General features: G+C 40.1%; 1 protein-coding gene across 3 annotated transcripts in view; it reads left to right on the top strand.

Moving 5' to 3' along the window:
- LOC144681687 (ERC protein 2) overlaps window positions 1-12427 on the top strand; it is an 864810-nt gene extending 852383 nt beyond the window's left edge. For all 3 annotated transcript variants that reach the window (XM_078543515.1, XM_078543513.1, XM_078543512.1), the window contains one exon: window positions 10090-12427. In XM_078543515.1, coding sequence (XP_078399641.1) covers window positions 10090-10227 — 138 coding nt within the window. In that variant the 3' untranslated portion in view covers window positions 10228-12427. The remainder of the gene's footprint in view (window positions 1-10089) is intronic.
- Window positions 12428-14079: the final 1652 nt, after the last annotated feature.

Genomic DNA, 14079 nt, shown 5'->3' with positions numbered 1-14079 from the left:
ACGAATGCAGTAGACTAAGTTAGGGGAAATGTTAGAAAAGTTAGGGGAATTTTTTTTTCAATAATTTATATAGATTCTTCTTTCCCCACCTATTTCCATTATTTTTAAATCTAAACTAAAACCTTGTTAGTCTTTCCACCCCACCCCCACTAGAGCTGTACTTTGAATATCCTGTCTTCCATTCTTAATTAGCACTTTTCTCAGACAAATGTCACCACCTTCGACACCTCTTTGACCCTTTTGTCTGTGACATCTTTTGATTATCTGCTCATCTCCACAATCACCACACCCTCAATGTGTCTCTCCCCCCACCCCCCACCCACCTTAAACCAATTTATATTTCTCCCTTCTTCTAACTATGCTTCAGTTCTGCCGAAGGGCCATGAAGGCTCGAAACGTTAACTGATTTCTTCTCCGCCGATGCTGCCAGACCTGCTGAGTTTTTCCAGGTAATTCTGTTTTTGTTTTGGATATAAGAACTGTGTTTAATGATCTCACTTGCACCAGTACGCACCTCGCCTCTGAAACATTTTGCTCATGTCCATTATTAATAACAGAATTGACATTCTGAGACTTGATGTTGCATCTTGGGTGTACACTGAGTTGAGGACATTTTTGTATTTGGATTTAAAATATCATTACTCCCATTCTATCAATAATTACTGGACTCTTGACCATTGTTTTATGTTCTTCCTCCTGGAATATATTCCATTCTGCATGCGACTTCCATCTTTATTCGCATTATATTGTCAATCGTTCAAATCCTTGCCTGTGGCAAAATACTTGGCCAGCTGATAGTGTGAGTCAGAAAATCACAGGTTGTGGACCCATGATTTTCTCACCTGAATATGCAGTGGGTCTGGTACCTTGCCATGGGCAAGAACTCGCAAGTCAGCCAACTGGAATAGCCTTTGAGAATTTTTCATATTTTTGCCTAGCCAGCTATTTTTTCCTTTCTTCTGATCCACTTGTCTGTGCTTGTAAGGTAACTAATGTTGCTCTGGCTGGCACAGAATGTGTTCTACCCTACTCTTTTCCTTCCATCATATACTACATTTTGGTTAAATCATGCCTCCCATGCTGCTGTATCTAGTATGCTAATCACACCTGGGCCCGGATTTTCCTGGCGTCGGGTCAACTCTGGAGGCCATTAAAAAGGGTGGACGAGACCCGCTTCCAGGATTCCCACCCTCATTCACGGCATTGACAATTTTTGCTGGTGTGGAAGCGAGCCCATACCCTGCATTCGTGACCTGGCCAGTTCCATTGTGGGGTTAGGCATCTCTTACCACACCCCATACTGGTTTCGCGGGGTCCAGCCAGCTTCTCAGGGGCTCGTGTTTCATGGCACCTCAGAGGAGTCATGGACCATAGGTCAGATTCAGGAACCTTTTGAAAGGTCTTTAAAAGTTCTTACTCATGCTTCCTCATGTCCCCTATGCCCCCTTCATGCTCCATAATACCTCCCATGCTCTCTCCTATCTCCCATGCAACGGCCCCCCTCCCCCTCCGCATCCTTCATGCACATTCACTCAGTGTGCGCTATGTACAGAACCACTGAACCATACAATAACAGTAACAAGTCTTGAAATGGTCATGAAAAAAACACCTATTCAGAAATCTGCTTTGAAAGAGCTGCTGCTCTTACAAATTTCTAAAAGTATCAGCCAAACACTTGCCATTCATAGTTTCAATACCTCTTAATTATGCCCAAATAAGCATTCAGACATTGAAAAACCAGATCAAAGAATAACTTCTTATATCCTCGTAAAGATGTCAATCAATCAAAGCTAACACTCCATTTTAGCCTGTATAACCAGGCTCCTGCTGAGCTCATTCCATAGGTGAGTCTTGGAGCTCAATCAAGCATTCAGAATGAGGCCATCTGGAGAAAAAGATGTCTGACCATCTATTTTTGCTGATACAATTGCTAGATGGCCTCATTATGAATGCTTGGCTGAGCTCCAAGACTTACTAATGGATCAGCTCAGGGGTCTGTTTACACGTGCTGAAGTTGTGTGTTGGCTTTAATTTATTGATATTTTATGAGGTTACAATAATTCTTTCTTTGACCAGTTTTTTTCGGTGTCGATGTTTATTTGGACAAAATTTAAGAGGTTTGAAGTGGGGTAAAGCTTCTGCTATTGGAACTATAAATAGCAATGTCTGACAGTTTTTAAGGCTGTAAGAGCAGCATTTTTCTGAAAGCAGGTTTCTGAATGGGTGTTTGTTTCCATGAGCATTTCAAGACTTGCTATTGTCATTATATGGCTCATTGGTTCTATACACTGTGCACACTGAGTATGGAGGATGCAGAGGCATTGAAGAGGCATAGTGGATATGAGGGGGCATAGAGGTGGGGAGTGAAGTGATGTGAGGGCTAAAGGACCTAGTAGTCTTTAATACAACTGGGCCGAAGACCCCGAGAAGCAGGGTAGCCCTTCTAACCAGCCTGCCTCAGCACTCAAACATCTCTGTGGCCACCTCCAAACTGCTCCAGGGTCGGTGGGCCCAACTCGATCATACCCCCATCCCCTGGAGCAAAAATACTGTGTGGGGGCGCCATTTGTGTGGAGACGGGCCTGCTGATTGGGAAATTTCCCAACTTGAGCTTCCTGCCTTGTGAGCAAAATTTGGCCCCTAACGTCTTGATCAGTCTGCAGCATTCAAAGCTAAATTTATCTTTGCTCGTAATTTCTAGAAATTTGCTGTTACCGCTGCCAGATAAACTTTACTGAGAAGAAGCATGAACTGCAGTCTTCCTGTCACAACAGCACATGCTTCTTGTACTTTCTGTTCTTCTTTTGCAGCTTTCTCCTGCCTTGGTGGCCCAGTTGTTAACTTTCCCAAAGAGGAAAGCTAACATTTTTTGGTTTTCTTCTCCTCCGCCAACACTAATCTTCATGACTTTGGCAAATAATTTCCTTCCTATGGTCTTACTCTTCCATTATGACTGATAACAGGTTTACTTTTCCCCATCTGTTGGACGTTCTCTGCGCTCCAATAAAATATCTCCAAGCATATCTGTCCTGTCAAAGTCATGATATGCCCCTCCAAACTGAACCGTATGTTACACAAACTTTTCAATTATTTTGCACTCCAAACCCAGCTGTCCTTAAAAGTTTGCCTGCCTTCGCTAATCCCTGAGCAGAGCGATGTATCTTAACCTTCAAACCACTCTAATATTATTATTATTACATCTGTTCTTTTTATTGTTATGGAAATCTATGTTGATTTATTAAATTCTTGTAGGGCTTAAAAGAAGTGGCTGCAGAGATGGAGGATGCATTGGTTGTAATCTTCCAAAATTCCCGAGATTCTGGGGAAAAACCCAACTTGGATTGGAAAACTGCAAATGTAACACCTTTATTCAAGTAAGAAGGGAGACAAAAAGCAGGAAATTATAGGCCAGTTAGCCTAACACCTGTCATTGGGAAAATGCTGGAATCCATTGTTAAGGAAGAGTAGCAGGACGTTTAGAAAATCATAATACAATCACACAGAATCAACATGGTTTTATGAAAGGAAAATAGTGATTGACAAATGTATTAGCTCTTTGAGGATATAACAAGGGGAACCAATTGTTGTCAGCTGTCCCCTCGATTTGGGGATGAGTTCTACTCAGGGTCGCGAGTTTCAGCCATGGGTCTTGTGACTGATCAGGCCAATTCTCGACCCACAGAACTTTGAGCATTTGGGACAGCATGTCCCACTAAGCAGTGGGATCCGGAGTGTAGGATTTGCTTCCTTTTTTCCCTTCCCTGCCGCCACCCTGCCTCATCATTGTGACTCAGAGCGTGATGCAGCTTGAACTATTTTGAACGATTAGCAGTGAGCTCCTCCCAGTCATTAATGCCAATGCTGTTGTGCTTTTAGGAGAGCTTCAGAGTCTCTCTGTAGTGTTTTCTTTGTCCTCCTCTGAGCGTTGGCCATTTGAGAACTGAGAAAACAGGACCTGGCGAGGGAAATGTTTTTTGGCTCTCCGGATGCAGTCCAGTCCACCGTAGTTGATTTTGCAGGAGTTTTGCCTGAATGCTTGTGGAGCCGTCTTCAAGATGGCCACTAGCGTTTGTTTGTTTGGTCCTCCCACTGAATCCGGAGGAGCGGTGGAAGCATTGCTTCTGGAATTTCTCCAGCTCTTATGTATCACTGATACACGGTCCAGGACTCACTGCAGTACCAGAAGTGTGGTGACAGCAACTACTCTGTACATCAAGATTTTGTAGACTTGCAGAGATCTTTGTTGTCAAACACTTGCTGCCGTAATTTGTAGAAGGCTGAGCTGGCGCAGCCGACCCAGTGTTGGATCTCCTTGTCAATGGTTGCCTTTTAAGAGAAGTAGCTGCCAAGGTATGGGAAGTGCTCAACATATTCCAGAGTGTCTCCTTCAACATATATGGGAGGTGGAGCTGACCAGGTGTGGATTGATATGAGTTTTGTTTTGGCAACATTCAAGGATAGGCCAAGTTCCATGTAATCTAGAATTGAAGAATTGGAGAGTGGTTTGCAGATCTGTTGCAGAGTGGGCAATGACACTGCAGTCATCCATAAACTGTAGATCGTGTATATCTATGGTGGTGGGTTTAGTTTTGGCATGAAGATAACTGAGGTTAAAGAGTTTTCCATCTCGGCAGTATTTAATACTGGCACAGAGGGCAGTTGATAAAGTAAGGCAGTCTGATAGCCCGCATGCTACTTACAATCTACCTGACAGTGGTTATTCACTTCATGAAAAGGAACAAGTAGATGTAATACATTTGAATTTCCAAATGGCATTCAATAACGTGCCATGTAAAAAGTTACTACATGAGAGCTCATGGTGTCTGGGGTAATACATTAATATGGATAGTGGATTGGCTAACTAACAGCAGAGTGTCGGGATAAATGGGCCATTTTTAGATTGGCAAGCTGTAACTAGTGGAGTGCCACAGGGATCAGTGCTGGGGTGTCAACTATTTACAATCTACACTAATGACTTGGATGAAGGGATCAAGTGTTTTGTAGCCAAATTTGCTGCTGATACAAAGGCAGATAGGAAACAAACTGTGAGGAGGACACAAAGGGATATAGATAGGTTAATTAAAGGCAAAAAATTGGCAGATGGAGTAGAAGTGGAAAAATGTGAGGTTGTCCACTTTGGTGGGAAGAATAGAAAAGCAAAATATTATTTGAATGGAGAGAAACTGCAGAATGCTGCGGTACAGAAGGACCTGAGTATCCTCATACATTAATCACAAAAGGTTAGCATGCAGATACAGCAAGTAATTAAGAAGGCAGATGGAATGATGGCCTTTATTACAAGAGGAATGGAGCATAAAAGTAGGGAAGTCTTGCTACAGCTGTACAGGGCATTAGTGAGACTGCACATGGAGCACTGCATACAATTTTAGTCTCCTTATTTAAGGATGGACACGCTTGCATTGGAGGCAGTTCAGAGGAGATTCACTAGCTTGATTTCTAGGATGAAAGGGTTTTCTTAGGTATGATGGTTGAGCAGATTGGGCCCATAATCATTGGAGTTCGGAAGGATGATAGGTGAACTAATTGAAGCATATAAGATTCGAGGGGACTTGACAGAGTAGATGCTGAGAGGTTGTTTCCCCTCGTGGGGGAATCCAAAACCAAGGGGCGGGGTACAGTTTCAGAACAAGGTGACTCCCATCTAAAACGTAGATGAGGAATTCCTTCTATGAGGGTCATTAATCTTTAGATTTCACTACCCCAGGGAGCAGTGGTGGCTGCGTCGTTAATATATTCAAGGCTGAGTTAGACTGGTTTTTCATCAAAGAGGTGTCAAAGATTATGGGGACAGGCAGAAAAGTAAAGTTAAGGCCACAATCAGACTAGCCATGATCTTACTGAATAGCAGGGCAGGTCTGGGGCCATTGGCCTACTCCTGCTCCCATTTCTTATCCGTCATTTGGAAAGTTTTGGCTTCATCAGTAATCATCAGTAAAAAATTTTCTGCATGACTGTTCCGCTGATCTGGCTGGTTATGCTGACACTCTGGCCCAAATCTTCTGGTCCCCAGATCAACTGAAGGTATGTGCCAGGACACTGCGGATGTCCTGACACATGACCTACCTGGGTATTACTCAGGAAATTTAAACTTCTGATGAACAATTCCCCTGCTCCCTGGAACCCTCTGCGAAAATGTCCACCTCTGAGATAAGTCAGGACTTGAGGCATTTCCATGGTACTTATCTGGATAATTACCCAGGAAATGTTAGACAGACTAAAACCTGGTCTAACACCTGGGTAACTTCACAACTGATGCCAACCAATCAGTTACCCCCACTATCCCCTCCAACCTGACCTGACTACCTTCAACCAGCTGGCTACCCACTCTCCCATCTACTCACTCACCCACCCACCCACTCAGACCCATATACCCACTCACCCATTCACCTATCCTCACCCGCCTACCCGCTCATCCGCCTACTCACCTCAGCACATATTCACTAATTCACCTACCCAATTCACCCACTCACCCATTCACCATCCCACACTCAAAGCCTGGACCTTTAAACTTACCAGACAAAATATGGCAGCAAGTACCATAAAAAGGGGGCATGTCCTATCTCCTTCCAGAAGATCCTGGAAGAAATGCACAGCAGCATTGCCGCTGCTCAGAACGTTTGGGTCTCTGATTCCAAACAGTGGTAAAGTGTCCATTGTTGTCTTGAATATTGGAAAAACCTCTCAGGCATCTGGCACTTTGCATTTATAAACCAGTTGCTATAATATGGCCCCATACCCATTCTATATGCTTGATTTACTCCGCTTCCTCTCAAATCGCTGTTTTGATGCAGTAATTGATGGCCCATCCTCTGACTTTTATCACGGCTTTATCCTTTCTCCTGCACCTCTTATTACATCAGTGATGATGTCCACTTATCACTGTGTTATCTTTCCCTGTCATAATGACTATGGTTTACATTTGTCAACTTTCTTCACGCTTTAGACCTATAGATGCCAGCCTTATCAGCATCACCCACATCCCGTGTGAATAAAAATATCTTTAGGCACTTATAGCCGTTAACCACTCAGCCTTTAGTGGCTCTCAGTTTCATTAAGACTGCTACATGTGGTGTTTTTCTCAACTTTGAGTCATCCCTCCTAAGCTGCAAAAACACTTTTCCCCACACTACTTCACCTCTCCACAAGCCACATTATGATGAAATCAAGACTTACCATGCAACCTCCTACTTTAACTTGATCTTCCTCAGAACTTTAAAGCTTTGGAACTCCTTACTTACCTTAGATTTTCCTTCTTTGTTCCATCTTAAAGCTTATGAAACATGAGCTTTGTATCACCTGTCCACAGCTGCTGATTTATCTCATGACTTAGGATATACGGCACAGAACCAGGCCATTCGGCCCAACTAGACCATGTGGTGTTTGTGCTCCACTCAAACCTCCTCTCATCTTTTCTCATCTAAATCTACAAGCATAACACTCTGTTCCTCGTTTCCTCATATGCTTGTCTAGTTTCCCCTTAAATTAATCATACTTTTTGCTTCAATCACTTCCTGTGGTAGCCAGTTCCACATTCTCAAAGCACTTTAGGTAGAGAAGTTTCTTTGAACTCCCTCTTGGATTTCTTGGTGACTGTCTTATATTGACGGCCTCTAATTATGCTCTTACCTACAAGAGGAAACATTCTCTTTGTATCCACTCTATCAATACCTTTCATAATTTTTAAGACCTCTATTGGGCCACCCCTTGTCCTACTCCTTTCATAAGAAAAGAGACCCAGCATGTCAATCCTTTCCTATGTGTGTAGCCCTACATTTCTAGTATCATCCTTGTAAATCTTCTCTGCACTCTCTCCAGTACTTCTATACCCTTTTTATAATATGGTAGGCAGAACTGCACACAGTACTCTTCAGTGTGGTCTAATCAGGTTTCAATACAGTTTTAGCATAACTTCCCTTGTTTTCAATTCTATCCCTCTAGAAATAAAATCTAGTGCTTTCTTTTTTTTTCATGGCCTTGCTAATCTGTGGTGCAACTTTTAGTGATTGGTGTGGTTGTAATCTGTGATCTCTTTGTTCCTCTAACCTACCTAGACTTGCACCTTCCTACCAGAATATTGTACCCTATATTTAACTGTCCATTTGCCAATTATTTGCCCATTCTGCAATTTTATTAATGTCCTGCTATAATTTGTTTCAGTCCTCCTCAGTATTGACGATCCTCAACCATTTTGGTGTTATCTACGCAATTAGAAATTGTGTTTTTGATTCCAAAGTCCAACTTATTGATGTAAATTGTGATCAGCAGTGACCCCAGCACTGATCCTTGTAGAACATCACTTCCCATCTTCTGCCACTCTGAATAATTGCCCTTTACTCCCACTCTCTGCTTTCTGTCGTGAAACCAGCTAGAAATTTGTTCTGCCACTTATCCCCTGACTGCACATATCGAAGGTCTTTTGAAAATCCAGATAAATTACATGCACTGCATTGCCATTGTCTACTCTCTTTGTAACCATCTCAAAAAATTCAATAAAGTTGGTCAAGCAAAATTTTCCTTTTTGAAATCCATGCTGACTATTCATTATTATATTTCTCATTTCTAGATGTTCTTATATTCTTTGTTTTAGTAAGGATTCCATTACTTTTCCTACCATTGATGTTAGGTTGACTGGTCTACAACTCCCTGGACATTTCTATCTATCCTCCTTCTTAAATATAGGAATTACCTTAGCTATATTTTCTAACAAATTATTAGATATGAGTAGTAATGCTTCTGCTATCTCTTCCTTAGATTCTTTTAAAATACATGGATGTAATCCACCCAAACCAGGGGCTGAATTTTACATTCATCAGGTGGGCGCCCACCTGACCCGACCGAGCATGAAATCGAGTGAGATGACGTCGGGCGAGCGTCCTGACGTCATCACACATTTGCGTGATTTTCGCTTGGTGCATGCACGTGTGCAGAAGTCGGAAGCGCACCCACCGACGAGGGCAATCAAGCCCACTAACTGCGCCATTGTCTGCTATTTTTCATTGCCCGTCCAACCTTACAGCTGGCTGATGGGCGAATTGGCCAGGCGGCCTTTACATTTATCATGAAACCTCATCCAAGGGTGGGATGAGAGTTTCCGTTATGAAATAAAGTAAAAATAAAAATCTGCGGGGCAGCATATTTATCATCTATATTTTCAGGTGCCTGGTTGTGATGCTCGGACGTTTTTTTTCCGCTTTTTGAAACTTTATTGGAATTTTTTCGAATCTGCAGCTCCCTGAGGCGGCTCTCAGCCTTCAGGGAGCTTTCTCTCAGCGCTCACCCGCACAGGCCAGCGTGAAATCGCGGTCAGGGGCCAATGGTGGTTGGCGGTCCGTTTCCCATCGGATCCCAGGCCCACCGATCACACCCACCCGCTGAGCTAAAAATTCAGGCCTAGGGGTTTTGTCCTTTACTTTATTCAATATATCCCCTTTTAAATTGGAAATGCGCTTATCTTATCACTCATTTCATTATTCAAATACATGTGTGCCTATTTCTATCTTCCTGGTAATATTAAAGCAAAATAATTAATATTTCTGCTTATTAACCATTGGCGATTTTGAAGGCCTTGGTGTCTCATGAAAATAAATGCCAAAAGTACCTATCATTCTTAAAATTACAACACATATTGCACCTGTATGCCATTTCTTTCTTTGCTTGAACATACCTGAATAATTAACCTTCAGGTAATTAAAATTCCATACATAATTAAAAGAAACAAAATATACAACCTACATTAATTTCCACTTTGAACCCATTAAGGGTCCATTAAGGAATTTGGAGTGGAATCTACACAAGCTCTTGGGGTGTTTGTTGTCTAAGAAATTCAATAGCACAGAAATGTTGGCTGGGATTTTCCAGGACCTGTCCTGGGTGGTACGGAAAATTTGGTGACCCAGCAAAACATCCCTTGATTTTTGGCGGGACCAGAAAATCCCGACCATTATTTACTTTTGATTATTCATTATTATGAATGACATTGCTCTTAGCAGTATAAGACAATAAAGGTCAACTTGTTCTAAATAGCCATTTGTGTACAAAATCTAAACTGTCTATTGTTGTTTTTACTAGCTAGCAGAGGAGTTGGAGAGAGAAGAAAAGGAAAACCTGGCACTACAGGAGTACACAGACAACTTGCTTCAACGAATCTCCGATCTATGTCCTGATGTCCTGGAGCAAGTCATCAAAATGCTGGAAGAAGCAGCCTGATGTAGCAGAAAGGGAGGCAGTATTGAAATTGTGCTAGTTCATTGTGAAGTGATTAAAAGGGAAAAACCCATCCAGCATTTGCACCACTAAACACTGCACCATTATTTCAAAGCCAATTTTCATCCAACTATATTTGTGTATACTTTAACAGTATTTGGAATATCATTCCGGAAATAATAGGATGCTCTGTTACTATCAAGAAAGATGGAAATAATCTGTACTCTGAAAAGCCTTTATTATGATTAGGTGGGTGTTCAGCTTTGCCTTGACTACCTTCTTGAGATTCCTATTGTTTGAGTTTTTATACCCAGCTTTAGCATTTAACCCATTATTGTCAACTCCTGCTGGCTCAGCAACTACAATGGGTTCAGGGAATTCCACGGGTAATCTTTCCTTGCTCTCTAGTACCTTAGCTACACTCACATCTAAATTTCTAGGTGGGTAGGAAAGTGACAAGAACTTTTATAATCTTAACATTTTAGTGGATAATACATTAAATATAAAACTTGTTTTTGTGCGATGAAAAGTTCAGTTTTAAAGGTGAAAGAATTATCAAACAGTTGACAAGGATTATCCTTCTGAACAAAGAAACCTGTGCCTCTCAAAATGTACTGTACGTCTGAATATGTTCATTAGATGATCAATTTACAAGAGGCGTTGTTAAAATGGAAGAGTATTTAAAATTCTGGAACTGGCCCACTAGCTTGGGATTGTTATATGTAAAGCACATGTCAGCAAGTAGGAAGAAGAAGCAGAATTTGTTGTGCAATTCTTTCTTGCTGATGTAGCAAAGTGCTCTGATGGTAATGGTTGTACTTTATGCCATTATTAAAGATTCCAGAAGAAATTTAACAGCATCTTGCAGCTGATTTCTACGTATGGCAACTTGTGCATTTGTATAATTTTGAGTTCTTAATGCATAATCATACTCAGTGGCAGAGGAACTTTACTGCTTTGAGTGGAAATGCAATAGAAAACTTTTTACTGCTTAAGTGAAACCAAACCTCAGAGCTTTCTTCAGTAAAGGGGGCAAAGTTCTTTGGAATATGTTCAGCACATCTGGCATATTTTGCACTCCTGGAGAACGCAGGCAACAAGAAGTAGTATGTAACATTGTTGTCACATTGGGGTTGTGATCCTTTGAGTGCCCTAACAAGCAGTTCTCTCTGTTCTATAGTACAACTGAATACTTGAAGTAGGAAATTCTTACCACAAGGACCTAATGTTAAGTAAATGTCATAGTAAAAGCATAAAAGCAATGATGTTTAGCTGTTAGATCATTTATATGTAATGTGCCAATTTGGAACAGTTATTGTATTGGGAGAAATTATGTTGTTCCCAGATTATAGAAATATGGATCATAAATCAGGGCATCAAAACAAGACTTTTTGGGCAAAAGAAAACTGTTCTACCAAATGAAGAAGGACATTTCTCGTTACATGTTTTACAGAATTTCAAGATATTTTCTTTTGATACTTTGGCATAGAACTCTGGTTAAAATAAACACTGTGACAAACTGACAGTAATGTTTTATTTATGCGTCATTGGTAGACATCTCGCTTTGAGTGTTATAAAATGATTACCATTAACACAAATTCTCTTTTCTCTTGGCTTGTTTTCAAATAATTAACTTGACTGGTGTTCTGATTGTTATTACTCCTGTATGATATACCGTGTCAATTTCTGTACAGTAATTTTTGTATTTGAGATTTGTGTATCAAAAAGCACGCAATTTCAGTTTGACTTTCATTTGAAAGTGGATTAAAAATTTAATTTTCAAATAGTGTGAACAAGCAGATCATAAAAATGTTGACACAATGCTTATCTGCAATGTAATTGTGTAGAATGGTGTTTGAATGTGATGTGCTGGAATATGTAGATCAGTAATACCCTAGGTAGCCCCTTTTAAATGTCCTGTCAGATTTTAGTAACACCTCTGGTCCTATTATTTTCAAGTTTGTGGCATGTCATGGGTTCTGCTGTTGATATATAGTGAAGATGTTGACATGGTACCAAAAGGAATCCTTGAGTATGGTTAACCACCATGGGCATGATTTAAAACTGTTACTGTACATCATTATCTCGTGGACATTTAGAGGTATATAAAGTACAAAACATTGTTATCAATGTGCAAGAAATATTTAGCGTTGCCCAGCTTGTTTATATATTCATTAAATAAAGATTTCTTTCTGATATCACCGTTGCTGTTTAATAAAGAAAACTTTTTTTTTGTGGAATACAGCTTTTTTTAATGTTTATTTTGAGAAATCCAAAGCTATCATTATATGAAAATTAACATACAATAGCTTCTCTGCTTTCCCCTTTCATATACTGCTTATTGTCCATGTAATGACCTTTACTCAGGACTGCTTTCTCCACAGTGGGCATTAATATAACTGTGATTTGCCAGCAGGAATGAATTTCAAGCTGAGTGAGCCAGAAGACGTCAATTTTTCCCTTCTCAAAGCTGTAACTTGGCTTTCATTTAGCACTCCATCACCTTGGCCAGCCAACTGAGAACTGTCAAAAACTCACCAAAGTCAAGCAACTGAATTTGAGTTACAAGTAAACTGGGTCCTGATCTGGCGAACTTGCTGGAAGTCAATCATCCAGTTGCTTGAGTGGCTTGATTCTAGCAACATGTTTTGTGCTATATATAGGGAAATGATTTACTAGTACATAATCATTTTGAGACTTCAAAAAGGTCAGAATGGAAAATGAGAACACATTTCTCCAGTATTTTCTCCAGTTTAGCTGTTTCTCTTGTAGAGGTCATGTTGATTTTTATAAACAAAGCAAATCTGAAAATATTTATGTAGTTTGATGTTCTGTTTTAATTTTGCATGTGCCAGGTATTGAAATTATATGTAAAATGTGTCAGTAATTATTTATTTTCCATGCCATCTCATTTTTGGCTGCTAGTCTGTAAGGGATTTATAGGCTTGAAATATAAATGGAAAGATCACGGTAGAATTTAAGTAGAACTAAATAGATACTGGCCAATAAAAATCAAGGGGTAGCTGAATGAAAGCATGACTAAGTAATGCAGTTATTATAGGAGCAAAGAAGTTCTGTAAAACAATGAGGAAAACACGTTTTTAATGTGCTGAATATTTGAGAGCTCCATACGCAGCCCAATAATGTAGTTATGCTATAATAACTGTGGAAAAACATTATTCAGCATAGTTTAGCAAACATCGTATTCAACAAAATATATTTTTACTAAGTGATTCATTAATACATTATTAATAGATTATATGAGACCATGTAAATTTATTAAATTGATAAATAATGTGCAACTTATCCAAGCATGATAGATCAATGTTAAAAACAGAAGTATTCTCTTGTGGTCTTTATAGACCTAATTGGCAAAATGATACATTGGTTCATGTCTGAATTTCATTGATCAACCCCTTCTTTATAGTTATCTTTATGTTTGAACCTCTTAATTAGCATATCTGGATATCCATTTCATTAAAGATATATTTTTGGGTATGGTAACATCAAAATTATAGGACTAGTCCAATGATTCCAGTGTTCATGAGTTCTAATCCCACTTTGGCAAGTTATTAATTTGAGTTAATTAAATCTAGTAATTTGTGAACTGGACACCAGAAAAAAATGACCATAAAAACTACCAATTCTTGAAAACTTAAATGGTTTACTAATGTGCTACCCACTCGAGCCTACATGTGATTTCAGTCCCAGGTGGGCAATAAATAAGATGACCTTGCCAATGTTGCAATGCCATTAACCCAGAGAAAGCATTTTTAAAAACTGTACGTAAATATACATAAAAACCCTTCAAGCTTCTTTTTCACGGCAGTGGTATAAACAAGCAACTTAGTGCAA

The sequence above is a fragment of the Cetorhinus maximus genome, chromosome 6 (assembly GCF_964194155.1).
Source record: "Cetorhinus maximus chromosome 6, sCetMax3.hap1.1, whole genome shotgun sequence".
In the NCBI taxonomy this organism is placed as follows: domain Eukaryota; kingdom Metazoa; phylum Chordata; class Chondrichthyes; order Lamniformes; family Cetorhinidae; genus Cetorhinus; species Cetorhinus maximus.
Note: the sequence above shows the minus strand (reverse complement) of the source record. Positions and strands in the feature narration are given on the sequence as shown.